Here is a 23,381-nt window from a genome sequence, read left to right as displayed (position 1 = left end):
TATGTTTTCAGTCTCCAGCCTCATCTCGGGTGTACCTGAAGCTCAGGGAATGCCCCTGGGCACTTTCCAGGAGCAGCCAGACCTCCTGGTGGAGGCTTCCTTTCCTGACCCCCTCCCCCCAAGCCCTCACCACTCCCATCTGCTCCCCGGCATTGCTTCCGATATTGTTGTCATTGGGGTACTTTGGAAACAGATTCTCTTGGGTCTGTAAGCTGAAAACGAGACTGCTGCTCCTGTCTGGTGCACAGCTTAGTTCAGAAAACGAGGGGTTAAAAAGGAAGCCTGGACTGTGACAACTGTCCTAGGGGGCGCTGTAGCAAGCTCCGGCAGTGACTCATGCGGCTCTGTCACTTGGATCAGCATTGGCCCCTGCCACGCAGGCGGCCAGGTGGGGTTACAGCCAGAGCACGCACAGAGTGGGGAGCATGAAGCCTGCACTGCGGGGGCTGTGATGCCCGGCTTGCCAACTCAACCGGCCGGTTCGCCACTGACGCCTCAGCCTGCAGCCATGGTAACGCTTCTGGCCCGCTCCACCCCCCGGAGCCCACCACAATGGGCAGCTTCCTGGTGACTGATGGGCGAGTGTCCCCCGTCCCTGACCAAGAGAGCTTAGTAGGTCTGCAGGAAGTGGAGAAGATGTAAGATGCCCCTAGCTGGGAGTCATGCCTTAACGAGGTAGGACGCCGATGCCCATCGGTGCATTTACACCATCAGCGCGCAGGGGTGCTGTAAATCATCGGGAAGAACTTTATTTGGCTGGTGTTTCATTATGCTGATTAAACTGCGGTGGATTCGGGCAGCATGATTGAGGTGGGGAGGAGGGATAATGAACTAAAAAAAAAAAAAAAAAAGTGGTTGATGAGAGCTCCGAGCATACTCCTCTGGATATGAATGAGCTAGACTGCAGTGCTACCCTAACATGAGTTACACACCTCCCAGATCCCCTCTCCTGCTCCTTCCTCTCATCCCGGTTAGCCCACGAAATGTATACATGCCATCTTATTTCAGTGGGTAACATTAAATATTAATGACTTAGAGCTGTCCAGGAGAGCAAACAAATAGGTGTAGGTCAGCTGGCATGCTGGCACCCGCCAGCCTGACGCTCCGTTGAAGCGTTCTGGAAATCTCACGAACGAGCCGCTTGCTCACATGAGTTCCCCAAGTGCTTTTGTTCCAGCAAGTGACCTGTTTGAGTTTCTCCTTCAGTTTTACCCCAGCGGGGAAGGCAGCCTAACTGCCGGTTGGTGGCCATGTTGGCAGAGAAGGGGTTAATCTCTTGTTGCTGTAAGAGCCAAGGCTGGGTCTGCCTGTGTGAGCTAGATTGAAAGCAGGCGCTGCAGTGCCATCGGGAGCCGCTGAAGGAGTAAGACGATTTTCTCCGCAACAGTGTCGAATCCGTCTGAATTTTTCTCTCCCCCTCTTCTTGTTTTCCTTTAACCAGCTCCTCCCCCCTTCGTTCCCACCCTCAAGTCTGATGATGACACCTCCAATTTTGATGAACCAGAGAAGAATTCGTGGGTTTCATCCTCTCCGCGCCAGCTGAACCTCTCCGGTTTCTCGGGCGAAGAACTGCCGTTTGTGGGGTTTTCGTATAGCAAGGCACTGGGAATTCTTGGTAGATCTGAGTAAGTGAAAATTTGACTTTCTGAGGACCTGCACTGATGCAAAGGTGGTGGGGGGGAGGTGGCGGGGTGGGGGGAGTGCAGTGAAGGGAAGCTGTTAATCAGCCTGCATTGGGGGAGCAGTTTACCTGTCTGGGCTTTGGTGGGGCAGAATGTTCATATTCTCATTTTGCTGTGTTTCAGGTCCCTCTTCCTCTCCCTAGCATCATAATTGTCAATTGGGTACTTTGGGTTAGTTTTTCAGTGTTTGGTCTTCTTTAGAGGAGAGGAAATAGTGGGGGATTACCTAGCAGTGCAAATGCTTGGTGGAAGGAGAAACGTGCAGGGTTCAAGTGAGCTGTCCGTCTATTTATCCTTCTGTGCATCCGTCTCCCTCTCAGGTGGGTGGGTGGAGGTTGCTATCTTGGCTGTATTGAGCGAGATCTCATAAGCTAAAGGTTTATGATGGCTTAGCTGAGCTGCAAGTGGCTGTACCCAAGCTCTAACAGATAGATGGTGCTCGGCTCCGCTCGAAGTCTGCTGCAAGATCAGGGATCTGGCAGCTGAGCCTTTTTGAGCTGGCGGACCGCTGGTTACCAGAGAGAGCCCCGTTACCGTGAGCCACCGGGAGGGAGTATGATGTCGCCGAGTCATTGATTCACAGAAATTGGGCTTCTTAGGGGAAAAAAACAAACAGACCAAGAGACTAGAAAATGGAAGTATAAACATCACTGTAAACCTCTTGACATGATAGGTCTCTTCTCCGTTCTTGAAAAAGCTCGTGAAAAACGCATTAACACTGCACTCAGGACCGTAGGGTTCTGGCTCCCAGCCTCCTGGAATTTCTCTCAAATTCAGTAGCTTCTGTGGATGTCGGAGCTCAGTGTCTTGCTTCGTTCTGTGATCCGATGACATTCTGCGTTCAGAGGCACGAGTTCCTTGGGAAGGTTTTGGACTAGCTGTGTTATTCCCCCGATGCCCTGGCTTTCTCACTTGGAGGCTCTTGGGGTAATGTTAGGTAATTAGTTGCTGCCCACTTAGGAGACGAGCAGAATTTGATTTTCTCCTTGGCAGCATCCATTCCTGATTTGTTGTGCTTGTAGTTAAGATATCGATTTGAAAGCATGTGTTGGTTCTTGGATGGTGTCTCCCCATGGGTGCTATTTTGACACTAACGTTCCTCAAAAGATCTCAGACCATTGTGGAGAATTGGGCACTCGATATGAAATAGGGTTGTGGGTTGTGATTCAATTGGAGAGAGATTTTTATGTTGAAAGATGCCGCCATGGTCCTACTTTCCTCCTTCCCCGGGGGGCCGGCTAAATATTTGGGGTTAGATTTTGGTGGCGTTGGCCGTGCCTTTCCGACTAATTTGCTCTGCAGCCCCAAAACAATCTGGATGGTAGGAGGAGAGGCAGAGAGCTCACTAGCTGTTGAATGTGCCATCAGATGGATTTGAAATAGCCCAGCAGGGCATCTGAAGAGCAGGGCAGAGGTGGAGGCCTGATGGTAAAGAACGTGTGGCTGGGGGGCAGCTTAACGTCGACGCACGCGGCACGCTGAAGGTCACAGATCGGGCTGGAGGGAGATGTGGGGAGAGTTCTAGTTCTGGTTAGCAGTGGGCTGGCTGGCTCATGGTGAAAGCTTGCTTGTGGTACTAGTGATCGATCTGAAAAATTAGGGAGGACTTGAGGGAATTCGATTTTGGGGGCAAAAGGGCAGAATGATGTGGGGGATCTTAGGCATTGCAATTAATCTGAAGCGGTGTGTGATTAATGGCTTATGGTTCTGGAAGCCTGAATTTGCATCTGCTTCTCATGGAGAGCTCAGTTAAGGGAGCTCTCTGACGGGGACATCTCAGTCTCCAGGCCCAGGCACTCGATAAATATTTGTTGGTTTAATTTGCTCATGATTCTTCCCCCCACCCCGACCCCCCCCCCCCATCACGTTTCTACTGCTCATTGTATTTGAAGATCGGCTATTTCACCTTTGATAGTTCACGGTACATCTCTAGAGCATAAAACGAGCTTCTGTTCATGCCCCAACAGAATGCTTAATAAGATTCTCCTAAAAAAGAAAAAAAGAAAAAAAAAAGTGCCTGCACATGAATTCGTGTATGTCTCATCTGGAAGGTGGGGTTGGAGTATTCCTGTCTTTGGGGAACTTTAATGTCTTTTCCATGGCAGTTTGGGGTTGGAATCAGAAAGATTTTCTTTCATCTCGTGTCTTTTAGTGTGATCTCGCTGTTGGATTGGGCTCTTCTTGCCGCGGGCAGCCCTGTGGGTGAAACCCATAGCATCATTTTAGGAGTTCGCTCCACCTGTTGGGTGTAGGTGACCCTGGACAGATCACATTATCATTATGCGGAAATTCCATAAAAGAGGCAGTGATGAAATTAATTAGAAGCTCCTGCAGTGCTGGGGACATATATACAAATACACTGAGAGGTGGGAGGAGGCATTTTCTGGGGGTCCCACCACTGCCACCAGGGACCTGCTGTTTCTTCCCGAGTTCCTCCTTCTCCCCACCCCTGTTTTCAGCGTCACAGGTTTTTATTTACACACAGGGATTACCTGTGCCGCTACTCAGTCTTCACACCACCGGGGAAATAGCAGATGTTGCTGTGTGGCGGCTGGGTAAATTGACCCCAGATCTGTTACTGGTGAATTGCATGAAATGTTCAGAGGAGGAGCTGAATGAATGAGGAGTTTTCATGGAGACTCTGGTGGTGAGAGTGGTTTTAATTGCTGTGATCGTTGGTCGCTTTTTAGGATCCTTTTCTGGGACCACAGACAGTTTTTAAGCCAGGCATTGAGTGCATCATTATTTTAGACTTAGCAAGAATCTTGATCTCAGCGTTCTGTGTCTGAGGGATCGTGGGCGTTCCTCGCAGCTTGAGTGGAGGGAGCAGGAGAGGTTCCACAGGATTAGTTTTGGTTGTCTCTGGGGTGGGATTCTGGCGAAACTGGTGCTGGAGAGTGAGGGAGTGTCTGTCCTCGTGCCTCTTTTTCTTTTTAACTGACGATAACCCAAGTCACATCCCCAAGCTCTGAATGCTTGGATGTTTCTCTGAGCCTCTGTTTGCTTGAATTTTACAATATGTTAAAGATATATGTTAAAGGTTTAAAAATAAAATGCATCCCAGTTCTCCCTCCCTCCCTTGTCAGCATGGGGTATATGTCTTTAGATCCCTTCTTCCTCCTAGATCTGAAATACTGCCTCATTTGCTGAAACAGTGCATTTCTTCAAACCTTCAGTATAAACTCTAGAAGGAAAAAGCCAGTTGGTTTTATATTTTGTGCTAGTTTACACATGCTGGTTTGATGCTTTTGGAGAACTTTGAAATCTTAGAGGAGCAAAGAGATGTCAGGGAGGCTGAAATCTGTGGGATGCCAGTGTCTGAATAGGCTGTTTTTAGGAAGGGGCTCTCGCTTCCTTTTGGCTCTGGGCTCTTTACTTTCCTTCTGGGTGATCCGAAGTTTCATTTTGGTGCCAGCCATCTAAACACTTAGAGGAACGAGAAATGGCTTCCCACCATTACCTTCCCAGATTTTCAGAGAACCAGGTTTTGGTGCCTCTTCCTTGCTCCATCGGGACCTCTTTGCATGTCTGTTTCCTCTACAGCAAAGGTGGAGTAATAATGTTCCCTTTGTCTTAGGGCTTTCGGGAGGATTATGTGAAACACAGAAGCACTTGATCTAGTACTTGGAACATGGAAAAGTCTCAGTAAACATTTACTATCATTTTTGTTATTACTAATTTGTTAGTCTGTAGATGCATAGTGTCCTCTTTATACTGAGAGGATATGGAAGGAACTCAGCAATATTAAGTAGTCTGGTCATGCCAGAGCAGAAACCCAGCTTCCCAGGCCCTGGAAGTTTAATGCTAGAGAAGCTTAAACATCCTAACCAACCACAGGTTAATATGCATTTGCCAGATACCTGTAGGTAAGAGGTAGTTGTGGGGATGGAGTGGACTGGGGGACAGAATTAGGAGGCCCAGTCCCAGAACGGGTTCCTTTCTATCAAGTTGAACAAGTCAAGGCACATATGTGTGAAATAGTCCAGGGGACACAGAGCAAACACCTTTCCTGCAGAATATCATGGTACAGATGGGATACCTGACTGCTTTAGGAGTCAAGAGAGGAGGGCAGCCTCCATTGTGGGAGACGCTTAATGGGTAATGCCAGTTCATAGTTCTTGCCAAGTTACGGTAACGATCTTCATTGGAATGTCTGTCCGTTTCCCCAAGTTGACTGTGGTCTCAAGAGCAGGACTGGGTCTGATTGATCCCAGTTCTCCTGGAGCCCAGGACATGGTAGATCCTCAGTAAATGCCTGTGTTGGAAACTGAGCGTGTGAGCCCACTAATGGGATGTAAAATATCTGACTTTTTAAACCGGTGGATTTGGATGAGGGGAGAGAAATGTAGAGAACATTTCAAGTGGGTCAAGTGGTAACAACAGCTTGTCCTTATAGGGCACCAACTCTGTTCCAGGCTCTATTTTAAGCATTTTACACAGATTAACTCATTTAAACTGCACGATGGCCTACAAGGAAGGATCTGTCATCATTCCCATTTTACATGTAAGGAAACTGAGGCACGGAGAGATTAAGCGATTTACCCCAAGGTCAGGCAGCTCTGAGTTGCTCAGGTGGAAGTTGAACCCAGATAATGTGGCAGCTCCAGAGTCTCTTAGCCACTGTGCTGTGCTGCCAAGTATCAATGCTGCCCAAAGGAGAAATTAGGAGATTTGTGTGGGGTCTCCAGGTTTATGTGCTTGTCGGAAGTGGAGGCCCACTGTGGGGAATGATATGGGCAATGGGGTTGGAGTCAGGGCAGAATGAGAGCTGGCAAGCAGACTAATTGCTGGATTTTGTTTTCAATCTCTGCAAATTTTTTGAGTAGGTAGACTACATAGCTCTTGGATTTTTTTTTTTTTTTTTTTTTTAATTTCTTCTTCCTTTCATTTCGAGACTCTTCCCTGGTGTGTGTGTGTGTGTGTGTGTGTGTGTGTGTACATAAACGCATGAAGATATACTCTCTCCCTGAAAGTTCTTCTTTGCTTGAGTGTAAGCAATTCACAGGGAATTGCATTGACCTTGCTGTCCACCATGTCTTCAGGCCGATCATATACAAGATGCTCAATAAGCATTTGGTGGATCGGTCCAAATCATTTTTGTGGCTGCAGCTTTCAATTTATTGGTGACTCTGTGATCCATGTCTATGCAAATCTATGTTTTGTACTTTCTGCCACCTTCTGTCATTTATCTTGGCGATGGCTTATTCCAGGGGAAGATGGCCTGAATGCTCCAAACAGTCCTACTTCCTTTTTACTGAAATACTTAGGATGGTGGGGAGTCTTCCCTTAAAAACTATCTTCCTTTCCACATCCGGCCTGGGGCTGTTTGTTATTGTGTGTGCTACCTCCAGATCCCTTGCAAAGAGCCTCGTCTGTGTTTTGGTTAAAAAAAAAAAAAAATAGCGACAATAACAGAATGCGCTCTGGTACACAACGGTGTGCATCCTCTGTGCTTCCCAAGTTTCAAAAACCGTAACTAGCTCCTGCCCGTGTTTCCTGCCCTCAAGTGCCCTGTGTTGTTTCTATTCCACCGTCATCCAGACCGGATACCTGATGTTCACCTCTGTTTGTTGAGTTGGGTTCTGTCCTCTCACTCACTCCATTTCTTCTTTCCTTTAGTCAAGCACATCTTGTTCTACTTGCCTTATTCTGTTCTCTATTTAGACTGTGCGTGCTTGCCTCGCGGGCCTGGCAGGACCATTCTGCCGCCTTCTTGTTTGTCTTAAAGATACCTTTAGGAAATGTAATCCAAACGAGCCTAGCCCAATCCTGAAGATTAGACTCCAAAAGATCTGTCAAGTGCGTTTTTTGCTGGCCTACACATGCTAATTTGCATGGTTGCCTCGGATCCCTTAAGAAGACAGTAATTGACTAAATGGTGCTGTGTGTTCCCAAGCTCTGCGCCAGTTTGGCACTTCTTCCCTCGCCTAAGTGAATTTCTCTCCGTTCTCTCTGTTTTCCTTGTCTTTTGTCTCCTGACCTCTGTCACCTTCCTTTCTCTGACCAGCTTCCTGGAAGAATAGCCTGCACTCTGTGCCTCTTTTCCAATCTCTACAACCTTATGGAATTACTACCTGAGAAGCCATGGATTGCACTCAACCACCAAAGCCAGTGATCCCCTCCCCACCGTGCCACATGATATCGTCAGTTACCGCACGTGTCCTGAAACTTTCTGCTGGCTTCACTTCTGCGTCGTGGAAACTCGGTTTTCCCTCCTACCTCTCTGACTGCCAATCTCACTGCTTCTTGGCTGTAATTGTCTGTTCCAGGTCCTTGAAATGTTGCACTGTCTCAAGTTCCATCCTCAGTTAACCTTTTTAGCCTGGTCTTGCTGATCTCATTCAGTTCCTTGACTTACACTCTTCTTTCCCCGTGGCCTTCCTCCCAGAATGTCCTGTGTTCATTATTGCCAGGACGTTCTACCAGTTTCTCAACATCCCTGTACTCTGTTCCCTCCCAACACAGACAGACTTGTGTGCTCACTCAGTAAGCCAGTAGGTGCCAGTTTTGGTTTTCTCATTTCATTTGAGAAACTACCACTTTTTCTAGCCTTGTAGACAAGAGATCTGTTCCATCTCCCCCACCAGCCCATCATTTGCCAAGTCCTCTAAGTTACACCTCTAGGATGATACTTGGATCTGTGCCCGTCTTTCTGTCCTTACCGTCACCCCTCATGGAATTTTGCTTGGACTATTGCAGTAGTCTCCTAACCGATTCCTCTGCCTCCAGTTTTCCCAGATCTGATCCATTCTTCACAGAGGATGGAATTCTTCCAAAGCACAAGTTGGATGATGTCATTCTCCTACTCAGACCTTCAGTGGCATCACAGTGTGCACAGAATTAATGGCCACTCCAGAACTTGGTATTCAAGCCTGGTATGCCAAGACCCCCAGCCTTCCTTTTTCATTCGTACCTCCTTCTTGTCCCCTGTGCCTGGTCACATTGCTCAGTGCTCATTGAGGACAGGGACCATGTCTTCCACCTTTTGCCTGAAAAAGTGCCTTGCCCTTGGAAGGTCTTCAAAGAACATTTTTCAAATTGAATTACACTAAAGTAGCCAGGGATTATGCCAATTCCTTCTGCACGGTTTATACAAGTGCTAATGGATGCTGTCCTCTATCGAGCACTTCTTGTGTGCCCAGAGCTATGCTGAATGCATTTACATGCGTTAGCTCACAAAGTCTTCACAGTCTTGCCATGACTCTGTGAGGTAGCAGGTGTGATCCCCATTTTACAGATGAGGACACTGAGGCTCAGCCGGGGTAAGGTGTTTTCCTGAGGTCTTGCAGGTAGTAACACATCTAAGACGTAGACCCATAGCTGGCTGCCTCCAGAACCACTGCGCTCTTCTGCCTCTAACACTCATGATTTCCCTGGATTATGCGGGACCTGCAGGCTAGCCTAATAATAAAGGTGAGAAAGTGGATCTGACTGAGAATTCACTGCGACACACACTATTCCAAGTGCTTGACAAACATTCTTGTTTAATCTCAGCCACCCAATCTTTTACAGATACAGATACTGGTCATGAAGCTTGGGTCACTTACTAAAGTTCACACCTTGCGTGTCTCAGAGAATGGCCAACTTTTCCCACGTTTAACTTTAGAGTTGACATAAATATTCTTTATTTCGGGGGACAGACTGTGGTACACTCATTAGAAGTCCGGGCTTTGGAATCAGGTAGATGTGGGTTCTAGGCTCTGCCGCTCACCACCTGTGTGAATGAGGCCATTTAAATTCTCCCAGCATCAATCCCCTTACGTATATAAAGTGGGAGTTGTTACAGCGCCCACCTGCTAGGGACACACAAAGCATGTAGTGTTAGCACCTGGAGCGGAGCGAGTGTCCATTTTGTAGTCTTGTTATTTTGGGGATGAGGATGGGCCTAGGAATACTTTCAATTCTCCTTTCTTCCCTGCTTGAGTTTATAAAGACATCTTGCTGGTTTCTGCCCATTGAGAGAATCAGGCTCCACGTGGGGTGCCTGACAGATGTCCTAATATCTCCATCCAATTTTTTTTACTCTGAATGGAGTCCGTGATGTGTTGGCTAAACCGGTTCCTTCCCTAAAACGTGCTCAAGGCTTCTGGTCGGATCCGGTTTCCAGTGGAGTCTGGAACTTGGTGCTGTGCCCAACCTGGGTGTCATGCACTTCCCGCCCCCTCCAGTGTTTGAGTGTCCCCAGAGGGGACAGTGTGTGTGTCATCGTGACACTGCTGTCTTAGAACCAGCGTGTCTGGGCATCTCCCGAGCGAGGGCCAGAAAGCTTTATCGTGCCAGCGTTAATTCGGTGGACTTGTTTGGATTCTCTTGGCCACTGTAACCTTTAAACGGAGGCTACCTGGTGCACAGAAATATTTGGCATACCCTTCATTCACGCATTGGTTCCCTCCACAAATATGTTCTAGGGCTTATGGCGTAACTGACAGACAAGGTTCTTGCTCTCAAGAAGCTAGCATTCTGTTGGGGGAGACAGAGGATAAATAAGTTCATAAAAGATTTTCCGATGATGGTGAGGGCTGTGAAGAAATTAGAACCCGGGATAGGTGTTCTATGACCATGCTGGTGCCTGAGGCTGGGACTAGCTTGTGGGCGTCCAGTGAGCACAGAGCCCAGTGGGGTAGTTGGAGCTTTGGGATGCATGGGGAGTGGGGTCAGAGTTGAGGTAAGACAGGTCTTCAGGTTTGGGTTTGGAGTAGGGACATGGTAGATGTGGTTCTCATTGACCGCTGTGTGGTGGATGGAAGGGCAACAAGAATTGGACTCGAGGAGGTTAGTTAGGTCACTGCAGCCATCCAGGGAGGAGGTGGAAGTCTGTCAGTGACGGTGACCCACAGAGCTAGCACTGGCTTAGAGGTGGAGACTGTATTGGAAATCATGAGTCTACACTTTCATTAATAATGTGATTTTTAATAAATGATTCTTTTTTTATGTTTCTTTTTATTTTTTTGAGAGAGAGAGGGACAGAGTGCCAGTGGGGGAGGGGCAGAGAGAGAGGGAGACACAGAATTCGAAGCGGGCTCCGGGCACTGAGCCGTCAGCACAGAGCCCGACGTGGGGCTCAAAGCCACAAACCGTGAGATCGTGACCTGAGCTGAAGTCGGACGCTTAACCGACTGAGCCACCCAGGCGCCCCATAAATGATTCTTGAGTTACCTGTTAATCATTCCAAAGCAAATGCTCTAATCCAACTGGAGACCACTGCTCTGGTGTGTGTGTGTGTGTGTGTGTGTGTGTGTGTGTGTGTGTGCACGCGCATATGTGATGTGTGTGGGTTGGTGGGAGCGCCCCAAAGCCAGCTAGACTCTGAAACTTTAGTAGAACAATATTTTTAATATTTCCAAGTGTTCATGATGGACACTGCTTGTGTATTTTGAAATGGGCTTATAAAGTTAGTTCATAAATTTCAGAATGCTCAATCTTAAAAGCCAATATATTTTTGGAACAGAATGCTGATGAGTGTTTTATTTTTTGCACCATATTACATCTTGCAGTTGCATGTATTTTTAGTGCTGTTGGCCACAATTAAGGTAGGGCCCTCAGCTGAGCTAATTTTGAATCCCCTCGGTTTAGACTCAAGTATCCATTCTTGGTTATCTCAAGAATATCTGTGATTTGTGATCTATGCTCTCAGTGATCTGGTGGCATCTTCTATGGTCTTAGGATCCTATTCTTAAGCGAATAAATGGGTGGCTTGATGCTTATGCATGACCTTAATTATTACAGCAGTGATGAGAGAGTACTCAATACATATACTTTCTTTAGGATGGAAGTACGGATTGTATTTTCTTTTGATATGAAGCATTCTCTTGGTAGCGTATTAAGGAATTTTTTTTGAGTTCTGTGGATTATTATAGACATCGGGAAAACTTCTTTTTATCATTGGTACTTAAATGTTCAAGTTACATGGAAAGCAATTTTTAGGTCACATCTAACACATTTTAAGAAAATATTCTTTTTTGCTGCAGCAGAAACGACCAAGCCCGACCTTCCCTCTGTGTGTCATACACCATTACCTCTGCTAATACTCTTTGTGCCTCTATAATTATAAAGCAGATGTGTATATCAGGACGAGATGTTGATTTCAGAGTAAATTTTTCTAGAAAATAGAAGCTGGAAAAAAGAGGAAAACCCAAACTTGGCTTCATGTTTGAAGAGACAGCACTGCTGTGTGTGGGTGGGTGGCTGCGTGCACCCGCTGCTCAGAAGTGCCTTTTCTCTCCATGGGTATAACTGGCTGTGTATCCGAGATGTGGCCAGGAGGAGTAGGCAAGCAATGTGTGGGCAGGCTGCATGTTCTTTTATTAGCATCCTCATTGTACTGCATCTCATCGAGCCCGGAGCATGAACCAGCCTGGGCCTCTAAAGTCTGTACTGTTTCCTATGTAATTACCCCCCTGAGCTGCCAAACAAGGGAGGAAGAGTTGCTTTTGTGTGTGCGTTGAGCTGTTTTGGGGGGTGGCTGTGGTCTAACCTGAATGGATGCCCTTGGGCACCCAGACTGTCCTGGGCTCAGCCTTGGATTTGCCTTCCCAGGATTGCACACAGCCAGTCACGGATAGATGTTACCTTCCCTGAGTGATCCATTTCCCTTTCTTCTGTGAGCTCTCAGGGTCTCTGCAGCTGTTTTCTCAGGTTGCTTTTCTTGGGTTTGTCCGGGGCTGTCCAGCCGAGTAGTAGCAGAGTTGGGATTTGAACCCGTGGCTGTTGGGTTCCAGAGCCCAACTTTGAACCAAAACCCAGCTCTCCTGCACCACACCTGTGCCCACATCATCCTGATGGGGTAGGAGCACATAGAGGCCATAGGGTCAGCTATTCCTTTGCCTCATTGTCATGGGATGACAATGCCCACCTCTTTGGATTGTTGAGTGAGTTCAGTGAGGTAATCTGTAAAGTATCTAGTGTCTGATGCACAGTTAAGTGCTCAATAAATGAGCACTATTAGTGATGACAAACAGTGACATTAATTCTCTCTCCTACAGTGTTAGTTGTTTGAGGGCAGGACTTCTGACTTTCTTAACTAGGTGTCTACATGAAAAATAAATAGAATACAAATATGTTGAGCCATACTTGTCTCTAGTATATTTCTTTTACAGAAGTAATTCATGGAAATGGTATATTGCAGTTGACTTATTAAAAATGGGGGTAGGAATAGTCTTAAATCAGTGTCTGAAATCTGTACCTTGTTTTGAAATTGATAGCCCACCATGATTAACTTCAACACTGTGTTCCCACTCAAAGAGTGACCAAAAGGTACCAATACGAAATGGCCTGGCCAAAAATGCCACCTGGAGCCAGTTGTTGGGGACAGTCATACTAGGTTCTAGGTTCTAGTCTTAAAAACCTAGACCCTAAATCACAGGTCCATTCTTATTAATTAGCATCATGATTCTCAATCCTCTCTGTACATTAGAATCACAGGAGAGCTTGACAAAAGTGCTGCCCAGGCCCTACTCCCAGTTAGTCTCTGGCTTCATTGGTCTGGTTGGGCCCTGGATATCAGGGGTTTTTTTTGTTTTTGTTTTTGTTTTTTAAAGACTATTTTTTTAAGAGCAAGTTTAGGTTCACAACAATGTTAACAAGAGGTACAGAGATTTCCCATTTATCCCCTGCCCCCAAATATGCACAGTGTCCCTCATCATCAACATCCCACACCAAGAGGGGTGCTCTTTTTACAGTTGATGAATCTACACTGACATGTCACCATCACCCAAAGTCCATGGTTTACCTTAGGGTTCACTCTTAGTGGTGTGCGTTTTGTGGGCTTGGACAAATGTGTAACGACATGTACCCACCATTATAGTAGTATCACATGGAGTATTTCCACTACCCTACATCGGTACTTTATTTTTTAAATTTTTTATTTATTTATGTTTATTTTAGGGAGAGAGACAGAATGTGAGCGGGGGAGGGGCAGAGAGAGAGGGAGGCACAGACTCGGAAGCAGGCTCCAGGCTCTGAGCTGTCAGCACATAGCCCGACAGGGGGCTCGAACTTGTGAACCGTGAGATCATGACCTGAGCCAAAGTCGGACGCTTAACTGACTGACCCACCCAGGCATCCCGACATCGGTACTTTATAAAAGCTTTCCACATGATTCTAATGTGCAGACTGGTTGAAGACCAGGGAAGCTCCAGAAAGCTGTGTTGACCTTTCTGCCCTCCACCCCCAGCCTTGTCCTCCAATCACATTCCTGCTGTGGGATTATTGGTACAAGTTGGGTTCAGAATCAGCATTCTTACCGTAGCTTTTTTTAGGTGTGATTTTTATTTATTCTTAAAAAAAAAAAAAAAGATTTTCTTTAGCACCTTGCTTCTGAAGAGCTCTTAATTGCTGTACTTAGAACTTCTAAACAGTGAACATTTGTCAAGCATCAAAACAGCTATCAAAATAGAAGGAGGGAGTTGGGCCTCAGGGACAAGGAGGGCGTCTCGCTGTCTCCCGTGAGTGCAGGTGGGTGGGGGGCGCACGTCCCCTGGATTCTTGGCCCTATTAATGAGTGATCTAGAAACACTTTTTTTTGGAGTGGGGGTTGGTGAATAAGCAATCAGCTTTTGTCCCCACAGCAGCGCACCTTAAACATTGAACACAGCTGGATCCTGTCCTCCATGTGTCATCGAAGTTTTGGGGCCACTTCCCACCCCAAGATCCCGTACCCCCTGTCTTGGTTCTTCTAAAAGGGGCTGGTTCTGTACTCAGGTGCAGATAGTTGTGACCTCATCTGTCATCCCTGTCCCAGGTCAGTGTGTAACTGAGTGACATGTGAGTACCTCCTGATTACTAAAGGACCAAGGACCCCGTCTATGGACCATCCCTCCCTCAGGTGGTTTGGGTCTTCTCTAGCCTACCCACCAGAGTGATGTCAGGAATAAAGGAAGTGGCAAAGACAACCCAAGGCCACACCAAGCAACCCATTTCATCTCAGATTGAAAAGAAAAACTGTGTGTGTGTGTGTGTGTGTGTGTGTGTGTGTGTGTGTGTGTGTGTTTTAGCTAGATTTTAGGTGGAAAATAGGCTAGTGAGAGCTGCAGAACTTGATTAAAATCTTTAGCCAAAAGTAATATCTTAAAAAAGATTTATTTCTGGGGGTGCCTGGGTGGCTCCATTGGTTAAGTGTCCAACGCTTGGTTTCGGCTCAGGTCATGTTCAAGCCCCGTGTTGAGCACTGTGCTGACAGCATGGAGCCTACTTGGGATTCTCTCAATCTGTCTCTCCCCCTCCCCCTATTGTGCTCTCTCTCTCAAACTTTAAAAAAACAAACAAACAAACAAAAAAGATTTATTTCTGGGGCACCTGGGTGGCTCAGTCAGTCAAGCGTCCAACTTTGGCCCGGGTCATGATCTTGCGGTTTGTGAGTTTGAGACCTGCCTCAGGCTCTGTGCTGACAGCCCAGAGCCTGGAGCCTGCTTTGGATTCTGTGTCTCCCTCTCTCTCTCCCCTCACCAGCTTGCACGTGCGCGCTCGCTCTCTCTCTCTCTCTCAACAATAAATAAACATTAAAACAAAAAGGAAGATTTATTTTGGGATTTCAATCCCTCTTGCCCATTTTTGTGAATAATCAATATTTGTTTTAATGTGAGTAATAGCACAGAGCACTTTCAGCCCCCTGAGTTTTACTATTTCAAGCAACTGTTTTAGACCTGCGAGGCATGTGCTATTTACACTATTGCATGGGTAGTGATGATAAAAATGGTAATGATAATAGTAATGGTTGACATTTACTGAACCCTTGTAATGTGCCAGACACTGTGCCACGAGATAAGCTCATTTAATCTCACACGAACTCTTTAAAGTAGGTTGAAAGTTATCCCCATTATACAGATGAGGAGACTGAGGCTCAGTGAGTGGCAGAGTCAGATTTTGAATAGAGCAGCATGACTCTGGGTGTCAATTCACTTTGCTGCCCTACAGTGCATACAGGGAGCTGTCCCTGGGGTCCAGTGAGCCAGTGCTGTCATGTCAGCCCTTGCCACTGACCAGGGTGAAAGGTCTGAGTTGCCGCAGGAAATGGACCTGATATTGATCGGGAGGTAGTTTGGGGCATCAGAAAGCAGAACTTTCACCTGCTGGTAAGAAGTGAATGCTCGCTGACCTACCGCTCCTGCGGGTCTGTTACCAAAGCGACAAAGATGGGTATGTGGGGCAGCGGTGGGCTCTGCGCATGTCTGTCTGAGCACAAGAGCCTTTCTGTTCCCTGGGCCCTGCCCTTCACCGGTCCTGGTGTTCTTGTCCAGGGTGCCGACCACTGTGGGCAGCCGCCCTGGGTGATGGGTATCCTCTCCGCCCATGACTAACGGCTTCTAGGGATGCGGCAGTGTGTGTGAGGTACATGTCCACATGTGGGTGAGTGCCTCCTTTTTGTGGAGAGGGCCTCCTTCTACCCCTCTCTCAGGAGGTCACGCTGCCCTGCTTTGTGATCTCACCCTGGGAATTCTGTCGGATGCATCAGTCAACCTCCACACTCACTCCAGCTCTCTGTGAAGACCAACAGGAGCCATTTATTAATTGGCAGCCTCCCCATGTATAGAATGAGGATAATAAATCGTATCTGCCTCATAGAACTATAGAGAAGAAAGAGTCAAGACATATCTAGCGTTAGACCCAGAGCCATGTGGGTAGTCCGTGCTCAGGAAGTGTTCCAGTTTCCTGTTGCTGCTGTAAGAAGTCACCACAAATAAGTGGCATAAAATAGCACAAATGTATCACCTTACACTTCTGGAGACCAGGAATCCAAGATGGGTTTTGCTGGGCTGAGATCAGGGTGCAGACAAGGCTATACTCTTCAGAGCCTCTCGGAGAGAATCTGTTTCCTTGCCTTTCCTGGCTTCTAGAGGCCGCCCAGATTCTTTGGCTCGAGGCCCCTTCCTCCACCTTCAAAGCTAGCAGTGTAGCATCTTCAATCTCTCTGACTGCGACCTACTTCTGTTGTCACATCCCCTTCCTCCTCTGCTTTGGTTTTCGAAGGACCCTTGTGATAATGTTGCATCTGCCCAGTAAATCCAAGATAATCTCCTCCATCTCAGAATCCTTAACTTAATCCCATTGCAAAGTCCCTTTTTGCCACATCTGGTAACAGATCCACAAGGTCCAGGGATCGGGACGTGGGCGTGGTGGGGGCGGGCCCACCGTAATATGCATTAGCTGCTCTTACAAAATGAAACAGAACCAAACTGGCTAGCTTGGGGATACAAGAGCCAGTAATTTGATCAGCACAGTTACTAATGACGTTTGTTAGGCACATGCTGTGTTAGCTCACTCTTGCCTCAGGGCCTTTGCATCCGTTTCCCCCCTTCCTGGAGCTTGCTTCTTTCCAGAGAATTGATGGCTGGCACCTCCTTACCCATCAGGCCCCAGATCAGATGTCACCACTCAGGCCCTCCCTGGTCACCTTTGCTTAGACCAGGCCCGCTGACCCCATTTCCTCTCTCATACCATATCACCCGTCTCCTTCTTTGACATCATCTGTAACCTTTGTGTGTGTGTGTGTGTCTGTCTGTCTGCTCTCTGTGAATGTCAGCTCCAGGAGGGCAGGGGCCTTGTGCATCTTGTTCACAGCTGTTCCAGGACCTGGAACAGTTTGTGGAACAGAGCAGGTGCAGAGTGCCTATCTGTTCATAGATGGCAACCAAGGCTCAGAGAGGCTGAATCATTGCCTCAGGTCAGCGGCGACTGAGTTTACACCCAGGTCTGTCTGCCTCCAGAGTTTTTGCTTCTGTCCAGCTCTGTGCCTCGTGGCCTTGATGTCATCAGAAGCTTCTCAAGCCAGCTCTGTTGACGGCCACAGAACTCCGGCAGGTCTGTCCTCTCTGCCGCAGTTTCTGAAAGCGGCTTTTTCAGAACCATCTGCTGGCCACCTTAACGCTGGTTTTCGTATCTAGGTCTGTTGTGTCAAGTCTGGACTCCCCTGCCAAGACTAGCTCCATGGAAAAGAAACTTCTCATCAAAAGCAAAGAGCTGCAAGACTCCCAGGACAAGTGCCACAAGGTATTTATTTCCGCAGCCGGCCTCCCTCCTTGCTCCAGGATCCTCCCGTCAATCTATGCCAAGGGATCCGCCCGGGGCCGCTGCTGGCGCTGAGCCACCTGATCCATACCCAGCGGGCGAGGCGCTCCCTCCCTCGCTGAAGTCTCGCCTCCAGCAGCTCAGAGGGAGATGAATTCAGGCCTTGACGTTGCCGTAAATCCTTTAAATCTTAACCAGAGGAGGCCCTGGATTTAAAACGGCCCGTTCCTCAGCATGACCCAGCCAGATGTCTGCTTCTTCCGGCAGGTGGCGTGGGTCCTCACCTGTGGCCGAGATGCATCCCATCCGCTTTGAGTGATGCGAAGTCTCTCTTCTTAGTCCTTTAAAACTCCTGCTTATGTAACTGCGGCCACTGTGTTGACTATGCTCAACGTCTCTTAACGCTCACTGTTCCTGCCTAGGGGCAGCTCTCTGGAAGCTCATAAAACCCACTACTTGCCTGGGACTCCTAAGAGTGCAGACGAATACATATCTCCTTGCCCTGTCCTGGATTTGTCCTCTAGATCTTTGCAAGGAGATGGGGGGGATCAAGATGGATTTGGGATAAAATTAAAGTGACGTGTGCAGAAAGCCAAACTAAACCCAAAAAGCATACAGGTGAAAAATGATGATTGTGGCTTCCTTGCTCACTGGGCTAGAGAAGTAACCAAGTGTGAACCGAGTCTTGGATGAGAGGAGTGACTTAGCATTGGTGACTGTCCTTACGAAGAACTGTGCACTCCCGGGCGAAGAAGCAATGGTATCTCCTTCCCAATCTTTGGCGAATTAACGCCAGCCCAGACCACCAGGTGGTTTCGGCGGCTGCTTGAGATTTGATTGCTCCTGACGAACCTCCACGGGCCCTTTTAACCTGTCGATGTGTCTGTTTCAGATGGAGCAGGAAATGACCCGGTTACATCGGAGAGTGTCAGAGGTGGAGGCTGTGCTTAGTCAGAAGGAGGTGGAGCTGAAGGCCTCTGAGACTCAGAGATCCCTCCTGGAGCAGGACCTTGCTACCTACATCACAGAATGCAGTGTGAGCCTTCCCCAAAGTCCCCTTCCCTCGGAGGTGGCACTTCCTGTCGTGTGTGTCTCATCCTGTTTCATGACGGCTTCATGAGGCACATCACAGCCAATGGCAGACAGTAGAGAGAGAGGGAGTACTCAAAGGCAAGGTGTGTGATTGGCAGTGAGCCAGGCGGGAGGTCCCAGAACAGCGAGACTGGGCTCCAGGAGTCCAGGTAGGCTGCAGAGCCTGGATACTGTCATAGTTGTCACCGCAGTGAGCTACAGAGGGTCCTAACACCTCCCGTCCCGACCTCTCTGGTCTATATCCTGTCCAACACGATCAGCCTCAGGAACCCAACTCTTAAATAAACAAATCCGCCCAAGATCAGTTTTCCATCGCCTAGAACCAGTGTAGCAACAAGAAGACTCAGCCTGTAAAAACCCAGACCCTCTGTCATTATTTACCATGTGACTTTTTTTTTTTTCTCCTTTCCTTCACAAGAGTAGACTGTCTTCTCCATTGTCTCGTTAAATTTTTCATTCAGGTGTTTTTTTTAATGTGGCCAATTAAACAGTCTTGAGAAGTTGAATCCCACATTTTTCAAGTTTTTTTCACAAGGGAGAAGGAAATCTATAGAACGTGGCTGATTAAGAATAACTGCTATGTTTCCATTCCAGATTTGGCTGCCTTTCAGTGGTGGGTGAAGTTGTATTTCAGATATGTATTTCAGTGCCACTGAAGCATTGAGGGAACCTTATGGATGAAAGGTGTCCAGGAGACGTAAGCCAGGAGGTGGAAATAGACTTCTCGGAGTCTTAAGTGACAACTAGGGAAGAAGGAAGTCATTGCTGCTTTGAAAGAGGGACCTATACCGGAGAGCCCTCTAATAACTGATATTCCAGAAAAGACTCTGTAGCTGTCCCCGTGGTGGTTTAACAAAAGGCTAAGGGACCTCATTGGTTTTTAGTCCTGAACGTATAAGTAAGTATCTGGTAGGACAGGTAGATGGCGGTAGGAGGCAGGTTGTGATGAAGTTTCAGGCTGGACCCACGAGGTCACAAGGTTGAGATGATGATTCTTGAACCAAAGGGTTTTTACAGGATGAAAACCGGAGCCAGCAACCAACTGGAAGTTGTCAACTTTGCTCCGTCACCCGCAACCGTCTTGGTGTCCGTGAAGCAGCTTGCAGCTCCCTTAATGAATCTTTTCAAACAGAGCAGGCACCACAGGGCATCCCTATTAAAATTTTTGCTTTCCTTAGAGCTTAAAGCGAAGTTTGGAGCAAGCACGGATGGAAGTGTCCCAGGAGGATGACAAAGCGCTTCAGCTTCTCCATGACATCAGAGAGCAGAGCCGGAAGCTCCAGGAAATCAAAGAGCAGGTATGACCTGATGCTGGGGAGCAGGGCTGCACCTCGGACCTCTGATTCCAAGAGCGGCGTGTTTGGGCGGGTGGGGGGAGGGTGGAGAGAGGGAAGCGGGGGTTGGGAGGAGGAGAGAGAGCTATGTAGGTCATTTGAAAACTAGATTCTCCATGGTTTATGTAAATGGTGGAGCGCGTGTTCTAGCTTCTTTTGAGGTCTGCACCCCATCCTGGCTACTCATTTCACTTAAAGGTGTAGGTTTAGAACAAAGGTGGCCAAACTGCGGCCTATGGGGCGAATCTGGCTCACCACCTGTTTTCCATGGCCACACGCTCAGATTGATTTTTGCATTTTTAACTGGTTAGGGGGGGAAAAAGAAAAGAAAAGAAGAATATTTCAAGACATGTGAAAATTATATGGAAAATTACGTGGATGCTTGGTTCAGCATCCATAAACAAAGATTTATTGGAACAGAGCCGTGCCCATTCATTTATGTGGTGTCCATGGCTGCTTATCACACTACAATGGCAGGGGTGGGTAGTTGGGACAAAGACCATATGGCCTACAAAGCAGAGATGGCTGACTGTCTAGCTTTTTAGAGAAACAGTTTGCCAATCTCTGCTTTAGACCACCAAAAAAATGAAATACTTTTACATAGCTTCTCAGATGCACTTCAAGTTTTTTGGAAAAGACAGGATAAGTCGTAGCGTCTATAAAGATACAGAAGAAGAGTTTGAGCAGCGAAAGCCGAGTCAGAATTAACGCGGGGAATCTGAGTGCAGAAAGCCATCCCCTGAGTGTTCAGAAAAGAGAATCAAGATGTTTAAAAAGCTTACTCTCTCTCTCTCTCTTTTCCTTTCTAAAAGGGTTTTCTTTTTAGATGGTTCATTTTTACTTCGCCTCATTGTTTCCTTTTTAGCATGGATTTTTCTGTCCTTTGAAGAAACTGTAAATAGAAACTTTAATGAAGAGATGGCAGTGAGCAATTGGAGAGCTGAATTATCAGCTGCCAGGCAACTCTCATTCATTTCAGGAAACCTAATGGAAGCAGCGATGGCAATGAACGTTTGTGTCTCTGGGTGGCACAAACTTAGCCATCTGGGTGGTGCTAATACAAGAGACTCCTGCAAATCATTCGATCCATTAACTCTTCTTTAAAGATGGAATGATTGTTTTGGGGACTTTGTTGGCATGATCTCTTTAGCACCTTAATATTTTAAAGTGGTTAGTTAATATCCTTCTGCTTGATAAAGATGTTATAAATAACCTGCAAAGGAAATGTTGCAATCTGTTCTGAACACCAATACTAATCTTAGAGATTTTGAAGGTTACAGAGAGTTTGAAAAATCTGCTCTGACAGTTGACTCATTGCCCCTTTTATCAACATAGTTTTTCATCCTAAAAGTTTCAAGAGATAGGATTCTTTTTCTCCCATTAGTTCAATGTGTTTTGGAGATTTGCTTTTTGGTGACATCCTGGGGAAATGAAAGCTGCATTTGGCCAGCAGAGGGAGCAGCTGGTGTCCGTGAATTCCATAGAAACTGAATTATCAGGACATTTTGAAAAGGTACATGCTGGTGGTTGAGTTCAAAGAACTGTCTTTGATGATTCATACCACAGTTGGCATACATGTGGAGGTTTAGATTTAACGATTGCTAAAAGTTCCGCGGGGCGGGGCGGGGGGGGGGCAGAAAACTTCTCAGTTTCGGATTTTATTTCTCGTCGGAAGATGGATCTATTAAAGTGAGTTTTGGGAGACCGCGATGTCTGCAGTCCAGGAGCAAGCATTTCCTGCTCTTCAGCAGACCCTTAGTAGTTGGTTTGCAGCATGTCCATTCCTCCCAGATTTGGCATTTATTCCCCACTGTTTCTCTCAAAAGCTAATTTCCATACAGCTATTTATTATTTTATTTTCTAAACCTTTTGCTTCTGCTTAGCTACCCCCTGTAGAGTGTTTGCATTTGCTGTAAAATAAAAACACCTAAGAGCCTCACATGACAGTTGGATTCAGGCACCATTACTAGAGATGACTGATGCCCTTTGCCCTTCCTCAGGAAGGGAAGTGGAAGTCTGGGTCACACAGAAGGCACTGGTGTTTTGGGATTTCTGACTGAATAGGACTATGTCTGATACTATCTTCCTATGATATCTGAGGCTCCATTCAGAAGACTTACTTTGTGTGGACCTCGAACGTTGTCCATGGTTCCCCATCTTGACCCCACTCAACGCTGGCCTACAATCCATCCCGTGCTGAGATACAACTGTTCTCTCTCCTTGGAAACAGATCTGATTCTTTTCTCTCAGACTTTTTCCTGAAGCAGGGATTTGGTTAGCTGTTGGATTTATAGGATTTCCTTGATATAGGCGGCATAATGACAGCAGCTCAACAGATGAGGTGGAATAAGCTGTGTACCCCAAGAGCTCAGAATGCTGATAGAGATGTTGTCTGATTCTTGCCTTCCTCCCCCTGGGTGCTGACAGCTCAGGAAAGAGAAACGTTGAGGGGACGGAACAACTCTCTGTCCTTGCTCTTGACAAAACACGAAAATTACATTCCCTTCTCACTGACAATTTCCAGACAGAAAAAGGAACTTGAGGATAAAAGATGCCCAAGATTTTCTCTCAGAACTTTGCTTCCACTACAGCTTGGTGTTTGTGCCTGTGAGCAGGGCCACAGTAGTTTTAGGGACCCATAAAATGTTTACCTTTTTTTTTTTTTTTTTTTTTTTAATCAGAAGATAAAAGTTGAGCTTTTAGGTCAAAGGAACTTTTTCATAGATAATATTAATGTTTTTGTCTTTATATGAATGCTGTTGTAAAATACAGATTTTTTTTTTAAAAAAGGTTTATTTTTGAGAGAGTGGTGCACGTTGGAGGGGCAGGCAGAGGGGGACAGAGGATTTGAAGTGGGCTCCACACTGACAGACTGATAACAGCGAGCCAGATGTGGGGCTCGAATTCACGAACTGTGAGATCACGACCTGAGCCGAAGTCAGACGCTTAACCGACTGAGCCACCCAGATGCCTCTAAAATAAAGTTTTTAATACATTTTTTTTTAATGGAGGAAGGGGTGCAGGAAGGCACGGTGCCCAGAGCCTTTCGAAAGTTATAGCGCATTTCTGACCAAGGGGTCTAGAAAGTAACAGATGTAAATAAAGGATATATCATTTCACATAATTCGGTTCATGTTCCACTCTGTCAGTTCAGATAATTGTGAGCAGCTTATGAAGACCTTTGATTATATAACCCGTGTCACCCACTTAGTATGCATCACCCAGAAAACCTGGTGCCCCGTGACTTCTGGGCTTGACCTTCAACAATAGT

General features: G+C 46.9%; 1 protein-coding gene across 17 annotated transcripts in view; it reads left to right on the top strand.

The window, feature by feature from the left end:
* CIT (citron rho-interacting serine/threonine kinase) overlaps window positions 1-23,381 on the top strand; it is a 163,137-nt gene that overhangs the window by 59,097 nt on the left and 80,659 nt on the right. For 16 of the 17 annotated variants that reach the window (XM_045458903.1, XM_045458901.1, XM_045458900.1 and 13 more), the window contains exons 10-13: window positions 1,442-1,625; window positions 17,561-17,666; window positions 18,577-18,720; window positions 19,955-20,074. In XM_045458903.1, coding sequence (XP_045314859.1) covers window positions 1,442-1,625; window positions 17,561-17,666; window positions 18,577-18,720; window positions 19,955-20,074 — 554 coding nt within the window. Of the gene's footprint in view, window positions 1-1,441; window positions 1,626-8,429; window positions 8,558-17,560; window positions 17,667-18,576; window positions 18,721-19,954; window positions 20,075-23,381 lie in introns of those variants that run through there. The other variant, XM_045458904.1, reaches the window with a different exon arrangement.

This window comes from Leopardus geoffroyi, chromosome D3, assembly GCF_018350155.1.
Source record: "Leopardus geoffroyi isolate Oge1 chromosome D3, O.geoffroyi_Oge1_pat1.0, whole genome shotgun sequence".
Classification (NCBI taxonomy): domain Eukaryota; kingdom Metazoa; phylum Chordata; class Mammalia; order Carnivora; family Felidae; genus Leopardus; species Leopardus geoffroyi.
Note: the sequence above shows the minus strand (reverse complement) of the source record. Positions and strands in the feature narration are given on the sequence as shown.